The sequence below is a fragment of the Cucumis melo genome, chromosome 6 (genome assembly GCF_025177605.1).
Source record: "Cucumis melo cultivar AY chromosome 6, USDA_Cmelo_AY_1.0, whole genome shotgun sequence".
In the NCBI taxonomy this organism is placed as follows: domain Eukaryota; kingdom Viridiplantae; phylum Streptophyta; class Magnoliopsida; order Cucurbitales; family Cucurbitaceae; genus Cucumis; species Cucumis melo.
Genome location: NC_066862.1, coordinates 27471118 through 27486222, shown reverse-complemented (window position 1 = coordinate 27486222; position 15105 = coordinate 27471118). Strand labels below are relative to the sequence as shown.

The window sequence follows — 15105 nt, the reverse complement described above, 5'->3', positions numbered from 1 at the left end:
TTTATGCTTAAAACTAATAATCCTATTTAAATTTTACCTCTTCAAACATCCTTAGAAGCACGCAGAATCTGTAAATAAATACTCTAGTTTCGTTATACTTCTATATATGATTTATTGACAATATATTAGTGATAAAATCTATTGTTGACAAAATCTCTATTAATAATATATGATCCATTATTAATTGGCTACGAGGAATAGTCTAAATTTTATAAAATTTTTCGTGTTTTTGTTAAATTTGTCGATACATAAAATATCTCATCATTATAAATATATTTCCTTAAAAATAAAAAAATTGTCAAAATATTTACTAAAATTTTGTTGTCGTTATTTTTTCTATATTTTAGAAAACATCTTTTAAAAATGGTTTTAAATTAGTGTCTAACTTTTAATACGCTCATTGCGGCTGGGTTCGATTGATGGGCTCGGTTTAATGAGAACTTTTTGGTGAGCATACTATGGCAATGGTGATACTTAATCAATGGCAGTGCAAAAGGAGCTGGCGGATGGCATGGCAGTAAAGTGTAGAAAAATAAAATAGTATAGAAATGGAGGCGCTGCCATTGCTAGGGCTTGCTACATCTCTTATCATTCAACGACGAAGAAGATAACAATGTCGTCGAAGCATTTTTCGGATTTGGATTCTTCAGCTTTGCCCAATCCGATCCCCACGGATGTTACTCCGGCTCCTTTCGATCATCTACCCTCCACCACCACCTCCTCCACCCTCTCTGAATCTGAAGAAATTCCCTGCACATCATCTTCACCGTCCTCCACTCCACCTCCGATTCACTTACCTCTCTCTTGGCCTCCCGATGCCACCCTTTCCCTCCAGTGGATACATCATCTCATCGCCGCCTTCGACTGGTCTTCCAAAAATTTACCTCCATCCCACTTTCCTTCCGTCCTTCCCGTCTCTGTTTTCGACACTCTAATCCTCACCGCTTCTAAAATCCTCCACAAAGAACCCAATTGCCTCAAAATCCTCCAAGATTCACCCCCCAGCAGCGACTCCACTGTAGTCGTCGTCGGAGACATCCATGGTCAATTTCACGATCTCCTCTTTCTTCTGCAGGATGCTGGTTTTCCTTCTGAAAACCGTTTCTTTGTCTTCAATGGGGATTACGTCGACAGAGGGGCCTGGGGTCTTGAAACTTTTTTGCTCTTATTGGCTTGGAAGGTATTTGCGAATATCAGTTTTACTTTTATTCATTCATGTAACCATGTTCCCTGCATCTTCGGGATCTTTTGTTATGCGTACAGTAGCATGTGGCCTGCTGCTCAATCTTCTCTATCTAGTCTCTGTTCAATCTCTATCATCTCAGTCTAGTAGTAATTGCCCTTCTATAAAAGAAATCATGACATCACTTTTATTCTTGCTACTTTCTAGTCTTTCTTTGCCTTGATCAGGGGTTTTTCATTTGATTAAATTCTGCTCCATAATGTCTAAAGGTGTTTATGCCACATCGTGTATTTCTTCTTCGTGGAAACCACGAGTCCAAGTACTGCACATCCGTTTATGGTTTTGAGAAGGAGGTGCTAACTAAGTATGGAGACAGAGGTAAGCATGTCTATCGGAAGTGTTTGGGGTGTTTCGAAGGGCTGCCTTTAGCCTCCATTATTGCTGGATGTGTATATACGGCTCATGGAGGACTTTTCCGCAGTGTATCAGTTCCTTCGTCTAAAAGATCGAAAGGAAAGAAAAATCGTAGGATAATCTTAAATCCGGAAGCCAAGGGGTTATCTCTTGGTTCTTTGGAGGAGCTATCCAAAGCCAGAAGATCGGTTCTTGATCCCCCATGGGAAGGCTTGAATTTAATTCCGGGTGATGTGTTGTGGTCTGATCCTTCTATGAATCCTGGTCTCTCCCCAAATAGAGAGAGGGGCATTGGCCTCTTGTGGGGTCCTGATTGCACTGAAGAATTCTTGAAAAAATTCGATCTGAAGGTAACTTTAACAAACACTTCGTTAGTTTATTTTAGATGTTAAAACGTGCGTGTGTGTTTGAACTACGATATCCATATTGTTTTTTTGAAAGATATATTTTAAGACAACCCTCCCTTGGTTTGGGGCTCGAGTTTCTACCTCCTTTTTGGTAATTTCTTGTCATCTATAAGAGTGTTTCTTATCAGAGGTATATTTTTCATGCAATTCTTAGCTAATGAAGTAAGTTTTACTGGTGGCAGTTGGTGGGTCAAAAACTCGTTTGAAATATTAAATAAAAATATAGAATCAATCAACTAACTAATTTTTGTTACTTGGACTCGCTCAGGTTTATTTTAGCGACCTTTATTTGCATAAAAGCATGAATTTTGTCTGATCCAAGCTGATTATATGTGACATCAACTACTAAACCATCTGTATTAGTATGGATTATGAGCTACTTTGTGGGCCTTCGGGGAAAGAGAAACATCAAAATCTTTAAAGGACATGGGTTCTTATTTTGATGTTCGAACCCTTATTAGATTCTTTGTTTTTCACCCTTGTTTCTAGACGGTTTTATAACAGTTCTCTTGTTCTTATTTCCATCAATCTTTCCTAGTTACATTGGGAAGAAACACATACCCAATTTCTTCCTCTGTTCCTCCTCCCTCAAGCAAAAGACACTCCGAGATGGACCAAGATTGAACCTTCATCTTCTTTATTGGAACCTTTAGGCATGTTAAGACTTCTGCGGCGAATAATTCAAGTAAAACATTTCGCCTTTTCTGGTTGCCTTTCCGTATTACATTTACTATTTTCCTTTTGGGGTTCAAAATTAATCTTGTGTTTGTTAATCCAAAGAAGTATCTCATGAGAATGTGCATGAGCTTGTTAGATGGAATATCGAATACCGACTAACTTCTACCTTCTCTTCCATGGAGATTGGAATTAGTCCAGCTCATTATTGGTAAGATTTGTTCTTTTAATAATATTCCATCTGGCATTCCATCCCTCCTATATTTCAATTGTTGGAACCTCCTTGACTTGTGATATCCTAAACCATTTGGGAAATGCTGCCTTCCGGAAGAGGAGATTGATAAGTGAGCCAACCTATTGAGCATCCTTCTCCCTCCCCAAAGACAAACTCTGGAGACCGTTGGCAATGGACCCTTGATACAAAGGCTCCTCCATGATAGTGTAGGGAGGCATTTGAAGAGCTTTCCTTCATCTGCCCTTCCGTGATAAAGGGTTTGCTTTGTGGCAGTTAGGTGAAACAATAGAATATTTAACGGGCTCAATAGTTCTTTTGATGATGTTTGGTCTCTTGTTAGATTCTATGTTTATCTTTGGCCCTTTGTTTCTAGGCTTTTTTGTAATTATTCACTTGGACTTATTTCTCTTGCTTAGAGCCCTTCTTGTATAGGCCCGATAGTTTTTTAATGCTCGTGTATTCTTTTATTGTTTCTTAACAAAAAAGTCAAGTTCTCCCCCCATTTCTATACATCTTTTAAGATAAGAATTATGTTTTTCTTTCTTCTCCTTTTAACTGTTCTTATAGATATAGAAGCTTAACGTATAGATCAAGCCTCATGATATGGTTCTTCTAGTCTTCTAGGTGGTTGCTGGCTGGTTTCCTTCTCCATCGTTCCAAAAGTAGCCTCTCCATTTCCAAAATCTGTCTGTATTTTGTCTTCTTAATCTCTTCCGCAGCTGACTTTACTCTATCCTCGTAGATTGCCCTTTCATGTTCCGTCTCTTTGACATGGTGATGTTGATGCTTTAATTCTAAATTCCACAGAAATAGAGAAAAAAAAGGAATGATACAGGTCATGTTGTACACGGTACACCCGAACTTACTAACTAACAAGTAAAAAACTGCCCAACTTCCTAACTCCATCTGTCAACTAACGTAGCATATACTGTTGGATGCTCCAACATTATTCTAGACGTATTATATAACATAAAGAAAACTGTCTAGAACAATCAGTTTGTAATCTTTTCCTTTTGGTTGTCTAGCTAATTATCAGATCCCATGAAGGTCCTGATGCTAGAGAAAAGAGACCCGGTCTTGCAGGAATGGATCAGGGTTACACGATAGATCATGTTGTAGATTCAGGGAAACTGATTACTTTGTTTAGTGCTCCAGACTATCCGCAATTTCAGGTATTGACTGAATCTTTATCTCTTTATAGAGCGGATGGCATTGATTGTTTTTAATTTTTGTATTTCTTTTGAGTTCTTTCCTTTTGTCTATTTAAACTCAGCTTGAAGGGATAAGTTTTCTATCCATCGGCTTGGCAGTAAAACATCAGTGTCAGCCTTGGTGTTTTGCCTCTAGAAATCTGGGTTACGACTTGCTTTCAAAAGCCCAGTCAACCACTTATTCTGACTTCCCCCTTACCTACCTGTGCTTCTGCCTGTCCTTCACCTGCATAATCTAACCTCGTCAACTCTGAATTATTCAGTTACTTACTTTTTCTTGTTTTAAAGCTCTTCTCCTTCAGTTAAAGGAATAAAACTTCTCCTTCGGAGTCCTTTTCCTCTAAGAAAAAGCCTGCCTCCTACGCCTTGGGAACTCTTTCATTTTTGTCCTTTTGTTGGGAGTGCTAATTGGCTTATTTTCCTTGTAAATTAAACAACCACTTGCTGAATTTTGTTAATGTCTTTCTTCTCCGTGTTTGTGCTTCATAGCCACCTAGAGCCATCTCTCTTGGTGTACTCAATGTGGAGAGAAATCTACTTGCATTTCATATTAGAGATATGTATGTATGTATTACAAAAAGAGAGAGACATATAGGCACACGAGAGATCTCTGTTGTATTCAATATTGAGAGAAATCTCATTTCATTTCATATTAGGGAGAATCAGAGATATATAGGTACACAAGAGAGCCCTAAGTAAAAAAACGTGCAATTACAATAGAGGGAAAGTATAAAAGAAAATAGATTATAACACTCTGTCCCAAGCAGGAGAAAATATATCAATCATGACCAACTCGTTGCAACAATAATTTATTATTGCTTTGGTAATGACATCTTCCAATTTTTCTCCTGCTCCACATATCTTGTGGAGACCAACCTTTGATGTATTTTCTTTTGTATGAAATGACTCTTTCAATTAGTTCACTCACGAAATGCTAGATTAGATGTTGTGTGAAGTGCAACTAGATTGTCATTGTCACACCACCATTAGCTTGGCATTGTAATGTGTCCACACTATTTTACATATGCACTGGCATAGCTTTATTGAGTTTGAAGGTAGGTTGTAGTATTTTAGAAAACTGGATATCTTTGTGTCCATTTGTAAAACCTTTGTCAAAAAACACCACCAAAATTCATTTTTTGATTCCTTCACTAGTCATTGTTCTCGGTCACTTGGATATCTTTCTTTTCCTTCATTTTATGTAGACTATTTCATCGATGAAATTTACAAAAAGTTAAAAGATAAACTCCAAGGACATTACAAAAGGGCTTCCAAATTTGTTAGTAAGGAGTAACTATAGTAATTAAAGACGGGAGACAATTTACACCAAGATATTGCATAGTAAATGACATGATGAAAAAACATCTCATAGTGCGTTTCTTATAAGAAAAAGAAAAATCTTTGATTTCTTTCCATCCAAAGCACCCAAAAGAATGCCTCAAAGTTTGAATCCACATCAACTCTTTCTCATGTAGGAACCATAATAGGTTGGTGTAGTGGTAAAGAATGGGATATAGCCTCAACAAATGACTTAGAGATCATGAGTTTAGTCCATGGTAAGCACGTACTTAGGCATTAATTTCCTACAAATTTCCTTGACACTCAAATGTTATAGAGTTAGTGGGTGATCTTGTGAGATTAGTTGAGGTGTGCGTAAGTTGACCTGGATACTCACGGATATTAAAAAAAGACATTTTTAAGTAGGAGACAATTTATGCTAAAATGTTGCAGCACCAAGGCATTTTATTTTCTTGATAAATGAGTAAACTTGATATTACCTTTTATTTCACTTGAAATTAGAACTAGTTTTCTTTCTGTTTTTCCCTTGTAGGCCACTGAGGAAAGATACAAAAACAAAGGTGCATATATTGTTCTAGAACCTCCAAATTTTGATGTTCCAATCATTCATAGTTTTGAAGCCATTACTCCACGACCGAAGGTAGCTAGCTATTGCCTTGTTTGGAAAACTATTCTCAAGTTGGTAGATATTTCCTACTTTGATATAAAACTATATGTTAATTATTTCCTTTTTCGTACTATATTTTGTTGTATTAGTTGTATTATATTTGCCAATTTTTCCCTTCTTTGTAGATGGGTTGTTCTTCTATTTAAGAAAACCCTTCTCTCTTTGTGAAATATACAAAAAATTACATTCTTTGGCATGGTATCAGAGTAGATTTTTGAAACCCTAAAACTCTTATAGCCATCTTCCTGTGCCAGTGCCAGCCACGTGTTCCACCCCCTTGAGGTTTGTCGTTGCCAATAGTTCTACTCTGAATTATCGCCTCGCTGACCAAAACTTGTTGGACGTTGCCGGCACCTGCATTTTCTTGCGATTTTTGGTTGTTAGTTGGTGGGTTTTTTTTGTCTTTGTTGTTGTTTGTAGTGTCCTCGCCAGTCTCCCCTTTTGGAGTCATCCGCTGCCAATGACGAGATTGGTTTGTGTTTTCAGATCCGTTCTCTCCGTTTTTTGACCTTTGTTGCTTCAACCATGTCAAATACTAAGTTACCCATGGATAAAGTCGACAATTGTATCCATTACAATAGCCCCACTATTCAAATCACCACAATCCGACTTAATGGAGACAACTTTCTTCATTGGTCACAAGGTGTTATAGATTGTATATTCATGGACAAGGGAAAACCGGCTACATTATCAGAGAGAAAACAGCCCAAAACCAGACGACCCTTTTGCGGCATGGGATGTCGAAAACTCCGTGGTTATGACTTGGCTTGTAAACTCCATGGTTGAAAACATCAGCTGTAATTACATGTGCTACTCTATGACCAAGGAATTGTGGGATAGTGTGACACAAATGTACTCTTATTTAGGCAATCAATCATAGGTTTTTGAGTTGAATCTCAAATTAGGAGATATACACTAAAGAAGCAACTCAGTGACACAATACTTTCGCTCCCTCAAAAAGATTTGGTAAGGTCTAGATCTCTTTGATTCATACGAGTAGAAATCTTAAATTAGGAGATATACACCAAAGTAGCGTCTGTTCTCCTTGCGTTAAAAACTATAATGCCCTGGTGTCATAGATTAGGACATCCTAATTTCTTTTACTTAAAGTATTTGTTTCCAAATTTATTTAAAGATCTTGGATTGTTTATTTTTTCAATATGAAAGTGGCATTTTTGCCAAACATCATCGATCCACTTATTTGCCTAAACCTTACAAGGTAGGCTTCTTCACCTTTTTCCTTAACTCACATTGATGTTTGGGGTCTGTCTAAAGTTTTAACTCATTGGTAAGTGTTGGTTCATTACCTTTATAGATGATCATATTGGTAAGCGTTGGTTTGTTACTTTTGTTACCTTTAACAAGTTGAAGGTAAAAGGCGTTTTTGTTAGATTTTACAATATGTCTGAGACTCGGTTCCAAACTAATATCTGCATCCTTCGCATTAAAATGGCACTAAATGTTTCAAGGAACAATTAATTTCTTACACGAAAAGGGTATTTTTCATCAAGCTACATGTCGTTATACTCCTCAGCAAAATGGAATTGTTGAGCGAAAGAATAGAAATTTACTTCAAGTTGCTCGGGCTCTTATGTTCTCTATGAATGTCCCAAAATATTTGTGGGGCGATGTAGTCCTTACAACTACATACATGAGCAATTGAATGACAACTAATGTTTTGAATTTTAAAACTTATCTGAATCACTTAAAAAATTCTTCTCTTACTGTTTGGTTGTTCTCTTACCAATTAAAGTATTTGGTTGCACTACTTATGTTTATCATCCAAACCTTACTTGCATTAAACTTGACCCTCGAGCTACTGTATGCATTTTTGTAGGCTACACCTCCTATAAGAAGGCTTACAAATGCTTTACCTCCGACCAAAAAGTACTTTTAGAGTATGGATGTTTCTTTTTTGGAAAATTACAATTTTTGGCCAAATCATTTTAGGGAGAGACGCCTAAGGTTGAAGAATTTTTCTGTAACACTTCACATATTCTGAACATCATCGATTATGAAATTATGAGTTCTAATTCTTTGAGCCAAGTGTAGAGAGTTCTTCTTGAGGGAGAGAAATACTACAGATTGACTTGACAAGTCAAAAACTTGTACTATGGGTTTACACTAAAAGAAATTTGACTCAAAGGAATTGAGAACAGATAGTTGATTTGTCACAAAATCAATAGATAGTTGATCTATCACAAAATCAATCTAATACCTTGATAAATGATTCTAAAGATCCAAGTAACATACATTCTCTCAGTTCTTCTAATAATTCCTTTCTTGATGGCCCTGATCTTGATATTCCCAATTGCCCATAGGAAAGGTACCCGTAATTGTGTCCAATATCCCATTGCAACTATCTTTCTTATCATAGATTGTATGGCAGTCATAAAGCCTTCACATCCAAAATAATCAACCTATTTGTTCCTAGGAATATACATGAGGCCCTAAATGATTTGAATTGGAAATTAGCAGTGATGGAGAGATGAATGCTCTGAAACAACATTGCACATGGGACATGGTTGGACTACAAAAAATTAAGAAAACAGTTGGATGCAAGTGGGTGTTCATGGCGAAATGTAAAGCTGTTGGTAGTGTTGAAAGGTGCAAGGCTAGATTGGTTGCTAAGGTGTTTACTTAGACCTAGGGAGTTGATTATCAAGAAACATTCGCTTCGGTTGCTAAAGTTAATTCTATTAAAATTTTGTTGTTCGTTGTAGTTAACTTTGACTGACTTCTTTATCAATTGGAGGTAAAAATGCCTTTTTCAATTGGGAACTTGAAGAAGAGGTATGTATGGATTTTCCACTTGGGTTTGAGATAGGTCTCAGAATTAACAAAGTGTGCAAGTTAGAGATCATTATACGGTCTCGAACCATCTCTTAGAGCCTAGTTTGAACGCTTTGAAAAAGCAAGCACCAGCTATGGATTCAGTCAAAGTCAAATTGATCCTATGATGTTCTATAAACATACAAGAAATTGATAAGATTATGGTTTTGATAGTTTATGTTGATGAGATCATTCTACCGTCAATGATGAGACAAGACTGCCTTGCATGAAGAAGAAGTTAGATCAAAAGACCTAGGAACTTTAAGGTACTTCTTAGGCATGGAGTTTGTTAGGTCCAAAAGTGGCATTCTTGTCCACCAAAGGAAATATTCTTGATTAGCTAGAAGAGATAGGTTTACTTGATTTTAAGGTGGTATAAACTACGATCGAGCACAATTTGAAATTGGAAGCTGCAACAAAAAATGAGATAAAAGAAAGAGAAAAGTACCAGACTTGTGGGGAGACTCGTCTATCTTACACACGTCCTGACATCGCTTTTGCGGTATGGTAAGTCAGTTCGTGCATGCTCCTGACCAACGAATCCTAAGATGTTTGAAAGGTACTCTAGAAAAAGGAATGGCCATCTCAATGGTGAAGTTTACATCAATGCTGATTAGGCAGGTAGCACGATGGATAGAAGATCCACTTCTGGTTACTGCTTCGTTGTTGGAGGAAATTTTGTTACTTGGCGAAGTGAAAAACATAGTGTGTTCCAGTGTTTTGAAAGGCGCACTGAGGCGCGCGCCTAGGCGCAAGGCGCACCCCCAGCGCTTCTCTGTGGGTAGGCGAGGCGCCGATGGAAAGGCGCGCTGAGGCGCGCGCCTTCCTCAAGGCGCCGTAGGCGCAAAAAGCCCACAGGCGCGGGCTTTATAACGTGGGCTGGGCTTAATTAAAAAAAAACAAATATTTACCTATTTTAAACCTATTTAACTTTTACTTAATATATTTACTTAAAAGAACCAACCTTCTATTCTAGAGCTAGGGCCTCAGGAGCGACTAATGTTTCATGTTCATCCTCGTCTACCACACAACCCACACCCAAACAAATAAATTTGGATGACTCTGATCAGGAAGAAGAAGATACCAATGGCTATAAGTCCAACGAAGGAGTGAATGAAGATGAGGATCAATTTAGTGATGATGAGTTTGATCTTTAGGAATGAACTTCTATTGTGTTTTGTTTTTTGGGTAGAAAACTAATATTATAATATTTTATACATTAGAGTTAAATCTCATTTCTATATTGGTTATTTACTTATATTTTATACATTGTTGTTCCTTTCAATTTTGTATGTATATATATATATATATATATATATATATATATATATATATATATATTCTTTTTTTTTTTTATATAGTGCGCCTCATGAAAAAAGCCCGCGCCTTTTTGTGCGCCTTGCGCCTAGGCCCCAGAGGACCATTGCGCCTTAGTGCGCCTTGAGCCTTTAAAAACACTGGTGTGTTCGCAAGAAGTAGTGCGGAAGCAAAATTTAGAGCTTTAGCCCATGGTATTTGTGAGGCTATATGGATAAGAAGACTGTTGGAAGAATTGAGATTCACTTAGACAATGCCCATGCACATTTACTATGATAACAAGTGAGCAATTTCCATTGCCCACACTCCAATCCTTCACGACAAGGAAAAACATATTGAAGTTGATAGACTCTTTATAGAAAAGATTGATGCAAGAGTAATATGCATACTCTACCTTTCGACGACATAATAAATTGCAGATGTGTTAACAAAAGGCATCTCAAGCTGGCAATTCAATAAATTGATTGATAAGCTGGCAATGACTAATATCTTCAAATTAGCTTGAGAGGGACTGTTGATTATTTCTTTTTTTATTTTATATTATATTGTATTCGTTGTATTATATTTGTGTTTTTTCCCCTTTGTAATAGTTTGTTTTTTTATTCAAGGAAACCCTCCTCTCTTTGCGAAATATACAAAAGATTGCATTCTTTGACACCATATTTTAAAGCCATTCAGATGCTTGCATCATATCCTATGACTTGTGGCCCCACAGAATTGTCGAATAGCTTAAAATTGTATCAGAAAATAAACTTTTCAACGTTTCTATAATAATTGTAATAGGCTAAATTATAACCTAGACTTTACACTAAAAAAAATGCCCTTGAAATTTAAAAAGTTTAAAAAATACTCTTAAACTTTCAAAATGAGTTAAAAAATACCCTTACCATTAGTTTCGGATGGAAAACGTTAGTGTTTTGGATAAAAATATCCTTGAACTTATAAAGAAACAAACTTAAGAAATACCCTTACTTTTTTTTTTATTGACTAGTGTTTGTATGAGTAATGGCAAGGAGATTGAGGAGGAGATTTTGAGATCTTTTTCCGGCGTCTATATCCCAGAAATTAAGGAGAAATCGTTTGATTGGAGTCCTATTTCGATTAGGGAGAATGAGGAACTTGCAATCCTGTTCTCTTTGGAGGAGATTAGAAAGGTTGTCTTTAGTTGTGATAGGAATAAATCTCTTGGCTCTGATGGTTTTTCTATGACCTTTCAGAATAATTAGAATCTCATTAAAAGCAAGTTTGGAGGGTTTTCTTAAAGAGTTCTATGACAGGCATTTTGAATGACTCTTGGGTGGAAACCCTTGTGTCTAATCCCTAACAAGGAAAACGCCAGTAGGGTGAAAGATTTTCGTCCTATTAACCTCATCACCAGTGTTTATAGAAACCTTGCTAAGGTTCTTGCTAATTGGTTAAGGAAGGTAATTGTCCACCATTTCTGAGGTGCAAGGAGCTTTTTTGGTTGGAAGGCAGATTTTGGACCAAGCCCTAATTGCCAATGAAGCCTTAGTGGATTACCGGTTGAAGAAGAAGGAGGGGGTTGTGCTAAAGTTCGATTTTGAGAAGGCTTATGATCATGTTGATTGGGGTTTTCTGGATAAGATGTTGATGAAAAAAGGCTTTGCTATAAGGGGAGGATGTGGATGTGGGGTTGTGTTAGGAATAAGAAATATTCTATTCTTGTAATGGCTACCCTAAATGGTTGATTCAAGCTTCTAGAGGCTTAAGACAAGGGACCCTTCAATTTAAGTACACCCAATTATTGAAGAACCTACGTGGATCTTGTAGGTTCTTTCATAAAATCAAGCATGAGTGACTTGATGTTGGAATTCTTCTTTGGAATCACTTGACGTTGAAATTCTTCCTTGATTATAAATAGTCCCTTCTTGCAAAATTTTGAAAAGAAAATCTTCAATTTCTTCTTTCTTTTCTAGAACTTAAAGGGTTTTCCCAAATTAGCCGTGTGTTGTTCAATAATGAGCATGACTCATGAAGCTCTCTCCTACTATCGTTGTTGCCAATAGTTTCTCGGTCTTCCACTGATGGTGTTGACCTAGGCGGTTGCTTTGATTTAAAATTGATGGAACCTAAAAGATAAATGTAGAAATTTCTCCTAGAGTTGAATCAAATTCTTTTTTGTCAATTAATAAGTGATGAACACAATCAACAATCTTTTGGTTCATAGAGAATTAGAAAGAAACTAGTTCTAACCGTCCTTTCGGTTTATTTGGAAGGAAAGAAACGACAAAATCTTCATCTTTACATCTAAATCAATCAACAACCTTTTGGATCATATTCAGATTTTGAGGGTGTCCTTTTGGATTTGTTGGTGTAGATTTTGTTCTCCTTTGAACCAAGTGTAAAGCTATTTGGACTGAATCGATTCTGAAAGATCAACGGCTGTGTTGGAAGTTAAGCTAAAATGACTGAAAGAGTGCTACCTTGTTTCAAAACTCTTTCATAGAATGTTTGCCGACACTTATAGTGCTTAAAATATAAAAGAAATATTGAAACACCAACTGGCCTGAAAACTTTTTTTGGGAAAAAGAAAAGGTAATGTGAATAGGTAGGTAGACCATGACATCTCAACTAGAATGCGACATTCATAGATATATTCAACCATATGCAAGGGATATTAGACACGTAAAAGCATTTAGATTGAGACATTAGAAGTCCTAAAAAACTTAAATGATTAATATAGATATATTAATTTGATCCCGCAATGTACAAGATTAAAATAGTTACTGTGGGAGTACTAGAAATTATCTCACTCGAGTTTTCTTTGGTGGTCAATTTGCTGCAGAGAGAAATGACACAACCAACTTTGCAACATTTATGAGTATCAGCCAAATGGTTGGTATCCAAAGGGGAATCCTTAAATGTAGCTGTGAATCCTCCACCAAATAAGATAAGAATAATCAAACAAATTGCAACTGATTTCATTTCTTTTCACAATTTCATTGTTTTTTCAAAATTATATATTTTTTAAAATGGAGACAAACTTCTTTATTAATAATAAGAACTCAATGTACAAGAGAATTATACAAAGAGCGAAATAAAGAAGTCTAAACAATCGAAAGAAGAACTAGGAGATCAGAAGGAGCACCCGAACATCTCAACTAGGTTGACACCCCCTTAACACCAAAACATCATATCCCAAATAAGACTAGCCTATTACAACAATGAGAACAATATCCAACCTAGTACGATGAGAGTGGAATCCAACCTGTTATAGCAAATCTAAAAACTCCCCGAAAACTAGAAAAGAAAATAGGGCAGAAACAGAATGTAAGACAGGACAGTGGCTGAGCCTTCTTAGTTCAAAATTATATATAGTTAAACACTTTTTTTTATAGAAAATAAGATTGAAACGACTCTAAATATATATAAAAAAATAAGCACTTTTAATTCAAACCACTGCCCTGCAGATTGGATTCAGGTTGAAATGGTATTCATGATGATACTACTAGAAAACGAACGATTTACAACGACACACGGTTACGCTTACCTTCCCTTACGTTTTTGGACAAACTTAATTTCCTCTTGTGGCTTAAAACACCTTTCACATTAAAACCCTACGAATGTGGAAGATCCATTTGTAGTTTACAAAATTACCATTACACAAATTTACTAACATATCCTTAAATCATCCTTTCCCCCCTTTTGTTATTTTGTTCATCCAACAGTTGTTTTTTTGGACGATGAAATAAATGGATGCCTTTCCAATTATTATACTATAAATGGAAGACTTAGAGGTAATTTTAAGGGCAACTAGACAAGGAGATCCCCTCCCTCCTTTTAACTAAATATTAGTCATCACCTTTCTCCACAAAGCAGAAAATTCATGACTAAACCTCCATTCCCATTCTGCTTTTAGTACCAAGCTTCTTTTTCAAGCCTCCGATAGCAAGCCAGCCAGCTTCAAGCGATTGAGAAACCAAGTCAGAACAAGCCAAATGGCTTAATTTGCCATCTGCATTACCATCCATAAAGAATTTGCTCTGAGCTTTTGGGTGGAAATAGCCTTTTAACCTAGCACTTCAAAGCTAGAAGGTGAGGTGGATATGAATGGTATTGTATAGTATAAAATGTTTGGAATGAATGAAAGTTACCTTCGAGTCCCAAGCCCTCCAAAGATCTCTATAGAAAATTATATTTGGAGTCCAACTAGAGATTTCTGGGCAAGTATTGTTTGTAATTTGACGTATCAATGATGCACTCAACAAAAAGAGAGTGAAAACGGATTGCCTCAGAATGCCTCAGTTGGAGGTAAAGGTGATTTATTATCACATTTCACGTCGCAATTGTAGCCCTTTCTCTTATCTTATAATGATAGAGTAGATGTATCATACTGTTATATTGTACTGGTATGCTTATCGAGGTCTTGTAAATGGAGATGTATCATACAATATTGTACTGTTATGCTTATCGAGGTCTTGTAAATGGAGCTAACCCTTCTTACTTCACATGCAGGTCAAAGCATATTATGATTTTGAGGATGTAATTGATTCTGACGAAGAATTAGACTTGGCTTCAATGGCAACTGAACCATGAATGTGTAAATTGTAATTTTTTAAATGATTAAATTATGAGATTATGAATATTGTTACATCACGTTGCAAGAGTAATATCCTTTTCTGGTTGATTTCTTTTAAAGTGTCGTAAATTCTTTACATTTCTATTTTCAATTTATACATGAACTACAAACCTTAGTTTGATTGAAAATGAAAATTTCACGTCCATGCCTTAATATTGACGCTGATCAATCTGCTGTTTTCAACTTTACCCATTTCATGTTGTCAATCGACAAGTTTTTATCGGTATACTCCCCTTTTCCTAGGGCCAAATTGATGCAATCGTCG

General features: G+C 36.4%; 1 protein-coding gene across 3 annotated transcripts; it reads left to right on the top strand.

The window, feature by feature from the left end:
- The first annotated feature begins 395 nt into the window (after positions 1-395).
- On the top strand, positions 396-14892 carry LOC103490636 (serine/threonine-protein phosphatase 7). 3 transcript variants are annotated; one of them, XM_008450217.3, is made up of 5 exons: positions 396-1180; positions 1453-1947; positions 3940-4086; positions 5957-6064; positions 14717-14892. In XM_008450217.3, exons 1-5 carry the CDS (start codon positions 614-616, stop codon positions 14795-14797), a joined length of 1398 nt encoding a protein of 465 aa, XP_008448439.2. In that variant the 5' UTR covers positions 396-613; the 3' UTR covers positions 14798-14892. The 3 variants fall into 3 exon arrangements, with proteins under 3 accessions (XP_008448439.2, XP_016900612.2, XP_008448440.2); XM_017045123.2 differs by lacking the exon at positions 3940-4086; XM_008450218.3 differs by lacking the exon at positions 5957-6064 and having other exon boundaries at positions 397-1180.
- Positions 14893-15105: the final 213 nt, after the last annotated feature.